This window comes from Silene latifolia, chromosome 10, assembly GCF_048544455.1.
Source record: "Silene latifolia isolate original U9 population chromosome 10, ASM4854445v1, whole genome shotgun sequence".
Lineage (NCBI taxonomy): Eukaryota > Viridiplantae > Streptophyta > Magnoliopsida > Caryophyllales > Caryophyllaceae > Silene > Silene latifolia.
The window spans coordinates 118,912,197-118,928,140 of NC_133535.1; the positions used below are offsets into that span (position 1 = coordinate 118,912,197).

The window sequence follows — 15,944 nt, forward strand, 5'->3', positions numbered from 1 at the left end:
CTCTTGGTGCCTCTCGCTCCCCGTGAAAGTCGAGCGGGCGTTCCTTGGTGATATGGCCGAAGACGAGTTTTGGGATTCTGCCTCATGACCTTCTGTTGTGCCCACCTCTTCAACCCGTCAATGAATTCGAATGTCCTATCCGTCTCGGACATTTCGCTAATCTCGAGCATGCACGCTGAGAATTCCCTCACATATTCTCGGATTGATTTGGTGTGCTTGATTTCCTTCAACTTCTTCCGAGCAACAAACTCCGTGTTCTCGGGGTAGAAGTGATCCTTCAAGATCCTCTTGAAGTCGGCCCACGATGTCACCGTGATCGTGCCCGCATCGATTTCCTTGTACCTAGCCCTCCACCACATCTTGGCATCGTCGACTAGATACATGCTTGCCGTGACAACTTCCGCGTCTTCGTCGAGCCCACTTACTCGGAAGTATTGCTCCATATCGAAGATAAAGTTATCCACCGCTTTCGAATCCCTCGCCCCATCGTAGGCACGAGGTGGAGGTGCCTTCACCTTATGGCTCCCCACAGATTTCCCGTCATTGGCCACCGCTTTCACGAGCGTGGCGCAAGTGTTCTCTAACATCTCGACATTTCGATGCAGATGATTGATCTCTTCCTCCCGATCGTCGGGGATCGCACCACTGATCGCTTGGATGCGGGTGTCCATCCCGTCCACCTTCGTCTCAAGGTCACAAACCGTCTTTTGCAACTCCTCGAGGCTTGCGGCCATCCGCATAACGATGTCCTCGAGTTTGGGAAGCTTGACATCGATTGCGTCCTCTAAGACATCCACTCGGTCCTCGATTGTTTCGCCCATTTTCTCGATCTCGATGAACAAATGCGGCGTGCAGAAACCCGTCCGAAGACCGGGCTCTGATACCAAATGTCACGGTCCGCTATTTTTGCCGGACCGTGGCGCGCACCCTTGCCCGTCTCAAGGCATGATGCAAGCGACAAGGATCTTCGTACTAGTGAGGGATCGCCCATTAGCACGATACTCGGGTCTCGGGTCGGTGTGTGTCGGGAATCCTAGTCACGATTATCAAGTCCGGCACACGAAAGCAATAAAAGTAAGCAATACGATTATTGAAAGCAAGCAACAAGCAACAACAAGCTTTTGGATGAGAAGCGGTTTTTCATTAACTAGCACCTCTCAAAGAGGCAAATTTGATAGTTTGGTCCTGGTAGCAGGAAACATAGAATTTACAAGTTTAGTTCAGAATAGCGATATACCTATTTATGGAAACCTATTCTAAAACTACTAAGAAAATACTTACTACAAATGTACAAGGGAAATGAAATTACATAAGTATAAATAAATCTAAGGGTTCAAGTGTGCGGATCGTCACACTACGTCTACACTCTAGATAGTATGTAACTTTTGTTTGAGCCCAAATGAAGATGTTAATAATATTTTAGTAGTGCAGGTAAATGTCAAAAGTTCGGAGCACATTAGCATAGAATAGCATGATTACTACTCCGGTGGTCAGAATCGTGGCACAACGCGATTTTTTACCCCATGTAATGAGTATTTATAATAATATTTCTTGGGCTATATGATGTTCTTCTCGTCGCTTGGAAGAGCAAATGGATAGAGGGTTATAGTCTTCATGATCTTTGTGGGGATTTTATTGATGCACCTATTGATTCCGCGTTACTGGTTGGTGACCTTCATGATAGTCATAGGAGATGGGATCTCTCTTCTCTTGGTTTCGATCCGGGTGAGAAAGTTACAAAGAAAATCCTCGCAACTTATATCCCGTGTCACCCCTCAAATGACTCCTTCTATTGGAAATTCTCTAAACATGGGGCTTTCACTGTCAAGTCGGGATACTATGCTGCTGCTATGGCCTTAACTGATGGACGTACCTCGATTGCTGATCTTTCTAGAATGTCTCGCAATGATTGTGGCTTTTTGCGAGATCTAAACTCGGAAGTTGCCTATCTCTAACAAACTTAAGGTGTTTTTATGGAAATTTATGGCTAATGCCCTATCAGTGGGCTCTGAATTCCTCAAACGAAAAATGAATTGGCGCTCCTTCTGTACTCTTTGTGATGGCTCAAGTCCTTGTGTGGAATCTATTTCTTATCTGTTCAGAGATTGTAGCTATGCAAAGGCTCTATGGTTTGGCTGTCCTTTAGGACTTAGAATCACGGGTGGGGTGGACATAGATGTTAGGGTTTGGGTCATTAACTGGATTACTTATTTCCTAATTGGCCCAGATCCTAACTCCCTCCTTTTCCCCCTAATCGCTACCCTCTGGAGAATTTGGTGTTGCAGGAACGAGAGGATCTTCAAGAATCGTCGCCCTTGGCCTATGAGTGCTTTACATTCTATTCTTGGCGACATTCAGTGTATGAAGGAGGTTGTGTGCAATAAGGATGTTAGCCTTCTTCGAGCGCATTTGCTGCACTCCTCCCCTTGTTTTGACTTAGCTAAGAGGATTAGAAACTCCTTCCCCTATTAGATCGTTGGTGGACCTGCATGCGGAAATGTTTGTACAGTCAAATGTGATGCTGCTTGGAGGGTTGATAGAAGTGCTGGCATGGGGTGGTGCTTATTGGATGATAATGGGACCTTAAGGAATACTGCTCACGCTCGCTCTTTTGCCTCTTCTGCCCTGCATGTCGAAGGACATGCAGCTTTCATGGCGCTCAAATGGGTCTTGAACGAAGGGTACCTTCATGTTAGACTTGTTAGAGATTGTCTTAACTTGGTTTTGCAGGCTGCGGGAGCGGAGAAGCCGATTGCATCTATCAACTGCATTATCCAAGATATTAAGTCTATTGCGTCTCATTTTCATTGTTGCTCTCTTAGTTTCTGTCCTAGGGGAGTGAATAGGATAGCTCATAATCTTGCTCAAGGAGCTCATGTGTAAGTTATGTTATTTGTTGCTGTCAAAAAAAAAAAATCCTATAACAAGCTAGAGAATGTAGAGATGTTCAGGATCTTGGCTGCAATAGAGCTATTTGCTTTAAATTGGATGTGGATAGATGTTAGGAGGCAATCCAGCTGTAACAAGCGCTGCCGGAATTTACAGCAATTCCGTTGAACTATGGATTGCAGAATCATGGTTACACTGTAAGTTGTGAGTTATAATTACTGGGTTGTGGTTGGCCTCCAATTTGATCTATGCATGATTGTGTTATAGCTTGTTAGTTGTTATTGATTCATAAGCCCACAAGAAGTGGAGAACCGCATCAACGAGAGGAGTGGAAATTTCGTTAACGGTCAAGTCATCAAGGCTAGGCTTACAAGCTTATTATAATCGACTCAACACATGAATGTCCTCATGTACTTCGTCATTGGGCCCTGATGTTTCATCAAGTACATAGCATCTATATCTATATCTATCTATCTATATTAATAAAGGAAGCTTTTTTCGAGCGATTACAGAGAGTCCAAATTTTCTAGACTACTTTACATATTAAAAATATTTTTTGATAAAATTGTATGAGAATACCATCTATCTAAAGTTGGAATCCTAAGTCAAATCAATAACAATTTGTGTTAGTATATAAACAACTATCCACCTCCTTAATATTCCAACTTTCACTTTTTTTATTTGTAATTTGTAATTGTTACTTGCGCTTCTAATGATGAAATTTAGTTTCTTATTATATAGAATTTAGCTCTTTAACATACTTTTTACGTATTTCTTATTTGACAGTAATATATTTTGTATGTTAGATATTAACACTTCGTATATTTATTTGCTATGGCAGTGGTTCGAAGAAGAAAAACCGTGAATATACAACTTCGACACGAGGCAAGTGACTTCGATATTTGTAAATCCTACTTTTACTAACATCCATCTATTTATTTGTAGGGAGCTTTGCTTGAGATGATTGACTTTGTGTCCATACTATTTTGTTAGCTGCATGGTTATGTATAGATACCAAGTAAATTAGGATACTCCGTATTAATTGGTTGCTTTCTTGAAGGGTTAAAGTTAGTGTACATGTTGAGAATAGCCATTGTGATATGAATCCTTATATATAACTTAATACGGGGTATAATATAAAGATTGTTAAACATCACTTGCCATGACACAATGTATACTCTTGATTTTATTTTACTTTTTATATTTGGATTTTATTGTTTAAATTCGAGAACAATCTGAATTATATGATCGTCTCTTATTTACGCTTAGTTTTAAGTATCTCTCTATTCGAAAATCCATTAATCAAGAATCCATGCATGCTTGATGCTTCTACCTTAGATCTCACAAGCTAATGTTATTCGTATTTCGTAGCATTTCGATAAATTCACAAAGCAGATGTTTTTTGCAGCTGCGTAATAATTTTACGTTGTTTTTATTGCAATTATTATTTTATTATTTTTTACTCATGTAGAATAACTATTCAAGATATATTTGCCAAAGATTAGGAATATATATGAATATAAATTTTACAAAGTTTATCTAAGGAGAAAGAAAGGAACCTTAAGCTAAGCCTTCCAAAGACCGCAAATTTTGGTCGGGTGTCTAAGACCCCGTTCTTCTTTTCTACCGTCAGCTTGAATAAAGACACTTCAACGATTCTCTCATAAATAGTAGGGCTTGGCATTCTAACTACATTACACGTAATTGTAAATTAGAGTATCAGTGATAGATAGTAGGGAAATTCTGGAGTAATAGTTATATCCTACCCCTCCTTATCTTTGTAATTAGAGAGTCAACCTTTAGCGACCTATTTTGATTATTAACGTATTAATATAATTAGTGGAAAGATAATATAAAATAAAATGAGATTATTAACGTATTAATATAATTAGTTAAAAGATAATATAAAATAAGATTTGAAGCTTAATTGGAGTAGAATACCTCAATTCTTCATCGTGACTAATATTTGAGCTCTCCTCTCTATATATGTGTGATTATATTACATCTTGCATATTACTATTCCCTAATCGAAATGTTCCTCTTCTCTTACTCCCTATGTGCCGGTCATTTGTTGTTCAATTCCATTTTGAGATGTCTCGGTCAATTATTGTTGTCCTTTCTATTTTAAGGGTGAACTTGATGAGTAATTTGATCATTCACACACAGTTTGGTTCGGGACGAAGAGAGTATATTTTTACTTTGTTCGTCTTTTCAAGTGAGACATGATTATATTTCACTAATCACAATACTCGTTAATTTAATATATAATGAAGGTTAACAATAAATTGTGCTACGAAGATCATATACATAACTTACCTTATTAGTCAGACTATTATCATAAAATGATTAAGGGTAAAGATAAACGTGTATTGTATCAATCAAAGATATTTCACTATTTTATGACAGTTTGAACTATTGTTCAAAAAACACAAACGGTTGAGACTATTTTTAATCTTGACATGCATCAAATCATACTATTTAATCTTGACAATGGGGCTCTTTAATCTCTCCTATAAGCTATTTGTAGGATAAACAACATCGGATCTGCAGAAGAATAAGGACTTTATCATGGAGGAGGGCCGGTGAGATAGAGCATGGTATTGGGATTCAAATATTGATGGGTTGAGGGGAGCATTAGAGAGTTTCCTAGGATTATGGATGAGTAAGCCATTATTCCAATTGATAAATTAATGTAACTATGATAAAATCAAAGGCCAAACAGGGATTATTGCATGTATCATTTATTCTTTTGTAAGACCGTTTTCATAAAATTATTTACAAACTTCTTCCCAAGAATTTGTATATACCTACCATATAAAACTAGAACACGAGACAGATCTAATGTATTTAGAGTTTTTAGACGAAGAAAAGATATCTTAATGCACATTAATTACGTTGATTAAGTAAAATATGAACTTAAAAAAGTCATATTACAATAATGACGTTATTATAACGTGTGATAAACAATTTAATTTCTCATCACGTTTTATCAGGTAATTCCGGTAAACCGTCACTTTCATTAATATAGAACAATATCAAACTAATATAGAAAACTTTTCAGAATTTATAATCCATAATGAAATATATAAAAAAATTTTATTTAATTTGTTGTTGTAAAGATCTTCACTTAAGATTTGTATTGTTCGAGTAGAAGTGTTTACCAAACAATTCTTAACAAATTAAGATCAATTATCTACACAGAATTCGAATGAATTAAGCTACATACATTTTGTTGTTATAGTAACAACTAACAAGTCATTCTCAAAGTTAGATCTAATAAATACGGAGTAACATTTTTAATATAATTAAAAATATTACATAAAACTCTACCAATAGGCCCGTGCATCGCACGGGCATTAAATCTAGTATATATTTATAAAAGAGGCTTTTTTCGAGCGATTCTAGAGCGTCCACATCATCAAAAATCAATTTAGGAAAGTATCATAAATAATAATTTTTGATGTAAAAAATAAAGTGGAGAATCTTTTAATTATTATAATATATATATATATATTTCTTAAATTATATTCAAGTGATATTTTCAATTTTTGTATAAAAACTTTTCCATTTCATTTGACAACAAAGTATTGTTAAAAAAACTATGAAAATAATATAATTAGATTCGTGATAAAAAAAAATGATATCATTAGAGTATAAATTTTATATGTCATTTGCAAATACATTATATCTCCCACATTGAAAAATAATGTAGGTGTGGAGAATATACTACGTATAAATAATAGAATTGTCCTACATCGAAAAATTAACGAATTGGGTTAATTCTATGATTATAAATAGGAGGCATCCTTGAAACTTAGGTATTAACCCAATCTTTTGAGTCTCTTAAGTATTGTCTTAAAGAGATCTTAAAAATTTATATCATATCTCCGCAATATGATATAAAAAAATAAAGTGGATATTTTTTAATTATTATAATATATATTTCATATATTATATATCCAAGTCATGTTTATAATTTTTATATAAAAATATTTTACATTTCATTTGATAAAAAGCTATCGTAAAAAAAATTATATAATTAGATTTGGGATTAAAAAAATGAAATTATTAGAGTATGAATTTCATATCATTTGCAAAAAAAAATAAAAGAAAAAAAAAAGTAAGATTATTAATAGACAGAATAAGATGTCAAAATTTGCACATACTAAAGACAGTGTACCTCTTAGTTCTTAATACCTTATATCTCCCACATTGAAAAATAATGTAGGTGTGGAGAATATACTACGTATAAATAATAGAATTATCCTACATCGAAAAATTAACAAATTGGGTTAATCCTATGGTTATAAATAGGAGGCATCCTTGAAACTTAGGTATTAACCCAAATCTTTTGAGTCTCTTAAGTATTGTCTTAAAGAGATCTTAAAAGCTTATATCATATCTCCGCAATATGCTATAAAAAATAAAGTGGATATTTTTTAATTATTATAATATATATTATATATCCAAGTCATGTTTATAATTCATATAAAAATATTTTACATTTCATTTGATAAAAAGCTATCGTAAAAAAATTATATAATTAGATTTGGGATAAAAAAAAATGAAATTATTAGAGTATGAATTTCATATCATTTGCACAAAAAAAAAAAGAAAAAAAAAGTAAGATTATTAATAGACAGAATAAGATGTCGAATTAGGTGAGAAATAGAAGACGCGCTTCTTAGTATGTTATCTGTCACGCATTGAAAAATAATATAAGTGTGATGAACATACTACGTATAAATAGTAGAATCGTTCCACACCGGAAAATTACCACAAGGTGGAGTCATCCAATTATAAATAATAGAATTATTCCACATTGAAAGATTAACATAAGGTGTGATGATCCTAAGGTGGGGTCATCCAATTATAAATAATAGAATTATCCCACATCGAAAGATTAATATAAGGTGTGATAATCCTATGATTATATATATGAGTCATCCTTTGAACTTAAATATCAACCTAAAATTTTTCGAGTCTCTTAAGTATTGTCTTAAAGAGCTCTTATATGTTACAGTTGTCTAATATGTTACATTTATTGTGCTCTAACAGTTAAAATGATACAAGTGACCTTGATTTTCTTGATTCAATTATCTAATTATATTATACTTTAATCTAACAATCGAACACCGATAAGACTAACTAACAAATGTAACAATAAGTATCCATGATCTCCATAATTAATAATTCTTAAAAGCGATTAATATTGATTAATTCAATTTAATGAGAATGAGAATATAAAAATGAGTTAGGTATGATTTCATTACAATGGGACCAATTAACTGGATATTAGTCAAACAACTAAGCAAACAACAGTTGAAGAAATCCAAGTATAGCAAATAGCTCAAGGTTCAACTACTATATTAGCTCTAGGAACTGTCAACACACTCATAATAAAATGCTACCAAAAAAATTTCCTAAAAAAATCCATAGGTCATAACAGCTTATGTAGTCTTAATACCAAATTTATTTGTATTTTATTATCCACGAATTTTTATTTAAAACGGAATTATCCGTCTTCAACATTTTTTTGTTTAAATATGTACTTAAAGTAAAAGACTTACAAAAAGAGTTCATGCATCAATTAAGGGGGGAAAATCCAAAGAACAAAACGTTATTAAATTGAGTTGGATGTCGAACTAGGTGCGAAAAAGATGATGTAATTCTTAGTATATTATATGTCACACATTGTAAAATACTAAGATGTGGTGAACATACTACGTATAAATAGTAGAATTGTCCCACATCGGAAAATTAACATAAGGTGTGGTCATTCTTTTTTAAATAGTAGAATTGTCCCACATCGAAAGATTAACATAAGGTGTGCTGATCCTATTATTATAAATAGTAGAATTGCCTCACAGCGAAAGATTAACATAATATGGGGTGATCCTATGATTATAAATATGAGTCATCCTTGGAACTTAAATATCAACCCAAAATATTTTTAGTCTTTTAAATATTGTCTTAGATACCTCTTATAAGAGTTTGTATTATTACCCCCCACAATAGTGAAATTTATTTGTATTATACTTTTGATTTTGGTGTTTTCACAATTATATAATTATATATTTTTATATTATCTCCTTTTCTACTCAAATTTAGTAGTTTAACAATAAGTTATTTATTTTATAATTTTTAAGCTGAATTTTTAAATAACGAACATACATCAATAGTATTCTTATTATATAAGAGATTTTAAAAGTAACGTTATATAATGTTAATTTTTCAAGTTTTAACATTTTTTTCATCTTAAGAGTTCAACCCTTAAAAACTACTTAATATTTATAAAAAAAATGTTAATTTTATACGTAAGAAAAACTTTGGACTTTAGATAAGATTAGTTTGTTAGCAATAAGATAAAATTGCACAAATGTTACCAATATACGTGCGAAAAACTTTAGATTCTAGATAAGATTAGTTTGTTAGTATTTGCTCATTATTAATCGGATCTTTTGAATGTATGAATATTAACATATAGTATTTGCTCATATTATTAAATATTAAATATAACTACTATTAGATATAATGAGTAGCAGTTGTCCGTATTTCGGGATTCGAGTTGGATGTCGAGCTAGGTGTGAAAAAAATGGTGTATTTATTAGTATGTTATTTGTCCCACATTGAAAAATAATTGAGGTGTTATAAATACACTACGTATAAATAGTAGATTTGTCCCACATTGAAAGATTAGCATTCATAAGGTAGGGTGTTCTTATGATTATAAATAAAAGTCATCCTTGAAAGTTGGGAATCAACCCAAAATCTTTTGAGTCACTTAACTATTGTGAAAGAGAACTCTTAAGAGTTTCTATTATTAACGGTTAAAATTAAATTTTAACAAACTATAATTTTGTTGTCATTAGATTGTACTTATGTTTGCTTATAGTGGCCAAAAACATAGATAGATTTATCTTTTACGCCTTTACGGTGGAATGATAGCAATAAGATGATCATAAGAGTATACATTACATGTGCTTTGAAAAAGAAAGAACATAAAAATGAACTTTATGTATCAGTAATTAGAAGATTAATTATTATTATTATTATTATGTAAGACGGTCTTATTAATTGAACAAAAAAAATTGAAATGACTAACTTATAAGAATGACATGTGTAAGTAAATTGTCCATATTTGACGGGTAGGCATATGGTTCAAACAAAATATATACTCCCTCCGTCTCAATCAATAGTTTACATTTGCTTTATTCTCCCTACTAAAATATAGCAAATGTAAACTATTCATTAATTTCACATCTGTATTTGTATTAATCATAAGGATTATGAAAGCACCCACATTGGCTTACACTTATGATGATTAGTAGTTAATAAATTTTGCTAGAATTAGAGATAACAAAGCTTTAGAGGCAACTTAATGCTTAGAATCAAGTACGTATCAAGAGACCATAAGGGATTAGGGTATTTCATTTTTTTTAAAAATTACGTGACACCCGGATTTGAACTTCGAAACACCTATCTTTATATTAATCATAAGGGCTATCAAACCGCCTCGATTGGCTTACACTTATGATAATTAATATTTAATAAATTTTTGCCAGAATTCGAGATAACAAAGCTTTAGAGGCTACTTAATGCTTAGAATCAAGTATGTATCAAGAGACCATAAGGGATTAAGATATTTCATTTTTTCGAATCACCTATTCGATAATGTTCTATAATTTAGTTTTAAAATAATCAAGGTCATTAACCCGTACGAAGTACGGGCTTTCAAACTAGTTGTTACATGATTTATACCTATGTAACCCGACTTTTAGGCTTTTTCTTAATAACACAAAGTAGATATAAAAAATACTTTTAACACAAATTCTCATTTGTGATGCATCACAACTCACAACACTCACAAGCTTGTGACGTCTCACAGCCCGTTTAAATAATGATAAAAAGGGAAAGTGGTTGTGAGATGTCACGAGTAACTTTTCATCACAAGCAAGAATAGATGCTTCAAAGAGATAAAAGATTACCAATAATAGACTACATTTTTCAAAGATTACATTGGAACTGCCTTACTAGGACAATGCATAATGAAGCCCATATTCCATGATACAAGACGAGGTCCGTAAACTCAACCCCATTTCACCACTCCCATCTTTACTAATATGATACAATTGCGAAAGGAGAAACTCAGATACTCAGTTACATAATCCTGCAACAACAACATTGGAACATGTCACAAACGCAATCTCCCAAGAATATGTGCTCCCTCTGTTTCTTAGATACCTTCCATTTGTGTCTTTTAAAAACTACGGAGTAGTTTAAAGTAAATAACCGAACTGCCCATCAACTACACTTATTGTTCTGGCAATTTATTAAGGTCGAAAGATTAGGATACAACAAAAGTCAAAGACTACAAATACTAGTCCAAACACCTAGGGCAAAAACAAAGGGACCAGATCAGTCAGGACTCAAAATAAAGAAGGAAATAATACCCGAGATTCCGAGAATCCAAAAGGAGCCTAAAAATCAGTATTAGTGAAACCTGTCGACTTGACCAAGAAACCTTCTCCAATGGCACCCGCCCACTATATAAGTAGGTTAGGACTGAAGAGTAAACAAAGGGTATTATTGTACACTAAGACCTTCATTTGTTATGTTTCTTAAACCTTGTCACTTTTTTTTCCATAAGATACCAAGAAACAGGAAGAGGAAAGTGTTTTAGAGTCGAGTTTAAACCTGCCGCATAATATTGATTCAAACAGTTTGGCTCTTGTTCGTAACTTCTTTTGTCAAGGCATCTCCTTTCTCCTGAAATGGGAAACAGAAGTTCTCAGTTGATGAAAGTCTCGTTACAGGACTACACGGCAAATTGCCTCACAAGTTCAGCAAGATACCATAACCATACAAGAGCCAAAACTCAATATATAGTCATTAGATTCCATAGTTCTACACGGGAGTGACAAAGTGCTTAAGTCCTTGTGCTACGTGTCAAATTTCACTAACTACGCTGATTAAAGTCACTTATCCAAATGACAATACAAACATGATACTTGAAGCAAGCTTATCTCCTTAGTTTTGTATTAAAATGGAATAGAGCTAAAAGGCTAACTAAATTAGTTACACTTCCTTATGTTATGTAAAGTTGCTCTTTATTTTGCTTTAGCTTGAGCTTTAGTTTCGGAAACAAGTACTCACTTTTGAGTTACCTAGAAATAGCATCTTGTCAGACGTGTAACACCGTGTGAGGCTGCCAACACATAATCTCGCATAGAGCGTTTGAGGCATAATCCTGCTGTTATGGACGGGTATACTAAAAGCTCAATACTAGCTCAGTGAGTCATAGAGCACAGTCAGTACCTATGTTAGGCCTAAAGTCACGATACAACTTAATAATAAGAAAACAGTTGGGTGACAGACTTACTGCCTAGAAAAAGTTGCAACTAGTAACTAAAGCAAGAGATGAACAAAGTCTAAACTCTAAAGTGCAAAATGATAGCCCGGAGCCATGTGATGCTCAGAAGCACACCCAATAAAGACTAGAAACAAGGTGAGGAATACCAACGCGTAATAAAATTAGGTCTTCAGATAACAGTTTGTACTTCCAAGTTAGACAAATTGCTTAAATGGCCATTTACATTTTATTATGGAATGCAAAGCCCACTCATATTTCCCAAATGAGTACAGCAGCAGTAAATAATGAAGAATTCAGATTATCTTTCAACTTTCCGGTAAAAGTACTATTCTTATGTTATGCAGAGTAACCAATACTGCATGTAAAAAAATAGTAAATGAAACTAACTCAGAAATTGAGCATGGAAATCTATAGTGCGGAATCATTGACAAAAACAAGTGAGCAACACAGTTCCTCAAGGCTCCCATCTATGACGAGGTAGGGTATGATGAGTGCAACCTATCATCTATTCTAAATAACCCGTAATAAGAATTGCATCGGTAAGTGTGCCAACTAACTGCTTTTTCACACAAGAAAGAGCAAAGATGGTTTAGTGAGTCTTTTGGTCTTGTTCCATACTTCCATCATACTCCAAAGCCTAAAAAGAGAATCTCTGACTTTGGTAGAAATGGGATATAGCAATTTCATTGACATCATTGAAAACTCAATACTCCAAAACCAAAATAACAATTCCTAGTTCTCCACACTACCAATGTTTCTAAGACAAATGGCTTCTAGTTCAAGCATTCAAGGTAATACACAAAGTATTGCAACAAGCAACATGGCTACATGCTGACTGGTACTCCCTCCGTCTAACAGATTCTTTACATTTGCTTTTGAACACTATTCACAACTCAATAGGTCTTTAATATTCTTGACAATCTATAAGAGAAAATATAGTCATGTGGGATCTTGTTTGATTCGTCTTTGATTCTTTGTGAATACATTTAAGAATATCAAATTTCTATCAATGCAAAGTGAAAGATATTGATGGTGTAAAATGCGCCTCGACAAATGTGAAAAAGAAAACGTAAAGAATTGTTGAGACGGAGGGAGTAGCTGATAAAGACAAATAAGACATCTAAAAAACGAGTTTATAGTTTTTACAAACTATTTAAACTTTAAAAATATAAACACAACCACAACACGTGCAGATTTAAGCCTTTATTACTTTATATTCACCTATAGTTATCTTCCCGAACTATGTGTAATACCATAGCAAATATTCACCAATCAGTTGTTATGTACTGCCCACCCAACAACCAAAGCTTACCTCATTCTAAGGCCCACAGTAACATCATGAAGCTATAAACCTTAACATGCCATCCAAAAATCCTAATTAAGCTATGAAATACTTCACCAGTTTACCTTAATAGATTGTTTGTTTAAAAGCTATCGTCAAATTTCCGAGGTCTGACCATCATCACATATTCATATCCATAAAAAAACACTCCATACTTACTTCATGTTAACATTTTTTATAGAAGCAAATACAGGTTATTTTTTGGTTCTGAATTATGATGGAATAAAGCAAATTGGCTCACTAAACTTGGAGCGCTTCTTTTTATCGTCAAATAACAATCATTTGATGCAGTTTTCCCTGTAATTTTCATTTTGGGTCATTTGCAAAACAACCTGTTCGTGTTGTTAACATAAAGCGAAGGTTGCGCACATCCAACCCCCCAAACGCGCAATTTATGGGAGCCATTGAAGCATTGGGTAATGTTATTGGTAGTAGTAAAAAGATACTCCGTATGTTTCTTCACAATAACATTCTCACATTCTGATATAATTCTATTCTAAATCTCTCTCAAAATACACAAGTACACATTATAGAACATGGTTTCTTATGAGAACATTTTTCCCCATTAACTGTAGTACCATGAGTTCATATTTGTTTCTGTCAACTATATTTTCTTGTTAAGTTAACACGCCTTGTCGAAATTGAAAATGTGTTTAAAAAAGAATTATAAGGAGACATAATACAGAAAAAGGTATATGAGAGGGTCTGAGAGACGGAGACCTAGATCATAATCCTTAAAATTAAACAAGAAATTGGGTAGACTAGTTAAGCAAAATTACAAAAAAATGGCAACAAATGCAGTACATTGGTAGATAGTAAAGAGATGGGGAAAATTACCAAGCCTTTAGTTTCGTAATAATCATTCAAAGCCCACTGATATTTGGACTGATCTAACCCCAGCCAATTCGCCATGTACTCATCCACACTCGAATGCACTACATTTCCCATTTTAAATACAAACAATGAATATCAATTATATAATGAAAAGAAGTAGGAATTGACAATAATTCAGATAGATACTTCCTTGATTCCATTTTTGAAAACCGTAAAATTGAATGGAAGTATGGAACAAGGCGAGTGTAATAAAAGAGGGGGAAGCATACCCTGGTGGACTTTAGAGAGAGCGCGGCGGAGAAAGGCGAAACGATCAACAGGGGAAGTAGGATACTGAATGGGAGGTGGTTGGACAGGGGGTGCGACCTTTTTCGGTGTTTCGGGGATGGGGATAGCGACGGTGGTAGGTGAGGGGGAGGGTTTATGAGTAACGGCGGCAGTGGGGGTAGGAGTAGGGGTCGAAGGAGGAGTGAGGAAGACGGTGTAAGGTCCGATCTTGCCGATTGAAGGTGGTGGTGGTGGTGGTGTTGCGGTGGTAGGTGTGGTGGGTTCCTTTGCATGAGCCATTTTTAGGAGAGAGAGAGATCGAGAGTGAGTGAGAGTGTGGAGTGTGGAGTGTGGAGTGTGAACAGGAAAGTGTGAAAGTAAAGTGTGTTCAAGTTGAGTGGTTGCTACTTGCTACTTGCTTTGTAGAGGAAACTAAACTACTGTTTTTTTTTTAACTTTCCACTTATCACTTATGTTCTTTGTCCACAAAGGAACACTTTTCTTGTACAACTTTAGGTTTAAATTTGGGCTTCACTTGAACACAAATTCTTATTTCAGATCGCTATATCCGTCTGAAATGGTCAGACGGATACCATTTCCTCTCGCAAAAAACCCATTTAGAGTATGAGTGGGAAAGCACATGGAGGTGTCCCACACCACCCATGTGCTTCTCACTTGTGAGAGGTCTTATTACGGTCTGAAATAAGGCGGTCTGAAGCAAAACGGACTGCTCAAATAAATAACCAACATATTTTTTCTTCGTTATTTCACTTTTTACAAGTTTTGTTCAATTATAATTATTTTCAGTATCACCGGAGATATTTTGGAAAACTAAATTATATTTTGATCTATTTGTTAATTTTTATTAGCTTAAGACTTAAGTCAACTCACATGAAAAAAGGAAACTGAAAGACTATGTATATTGACATTTGCGCAACTAAATTAGGCCCTCCTTGTACCTCCCATTTCCATGTCCATCGTCTTCGCCATCTCTGTCCTTTGCTAATACACAATTCCTTTTCAATCTATGTGTAAACTTTACCATGATTCATTAAGGAAGGTACAATAATAAATGCATGGAAATCTTATTGCAAATTAAGATTGTAGTGTAAATTGAAATGGCGGTTTCACAAGATTGATTGTTTGTACATGTGTTGTTAACCAAAGATCCCTTCATAACTTATATTTGAAGCAAACACCTGGATATAACGCATATGAACATTTTACAAACTGTCCAAA

General features: G+C 34.1%; 2 protein-coding genes across 2 annotated transcripts; one reads left to right on the forward strand and one right to left on the reverse strand.

Moving 5' to 3' along the window:
• The first annotated feature begins 1,983 nt into the window (after positions 1-1,983).
• Positions 1,984-3,097, forward strand: LOC141608111 (uncharacterized). Its single transcript, XM_074427463.1, has 3 exons — positions 1,984-2,359; positions 2,510-2,877; positions 2,999-3,097. The coding sequence occupies exons 1-3, from the start codon at positions 1,984-1,986 to the stop codon at positions 3,095-3,097; spliced, it is 843 nt and encodes a 280-aa protein (XP_074283564.1).
• A 7,754-nt stretch (positions 3,098-10,851) lies between these two features.
• Positions 10,852-15,177, reverse strand: LOC141605847 (uncharacterized). Its single transcript, XM_074424763.1, has 4 exons — positions 14,708-15,177; positions 14,442-14,539; positions 11,587-11,658; positions 10,852-11,059 (listed from the first exon to the last, which is right to left on the reverse strand). The coding sequence occupies exons 1-3, from the start codon at positions 15,003-15,005 to the stop codon at positions 11,605-11,607; spliced, it is 450 nt and encodes a 149-aa protein (XP_074280864.1). The 5' UTR covers positions 15,006-15,177; the 3' UTR covers positions 10,852-11,059; positions 11,587-11,604.
• Positions 15,178-15,944: the final 767 nt, after the last annotated feature.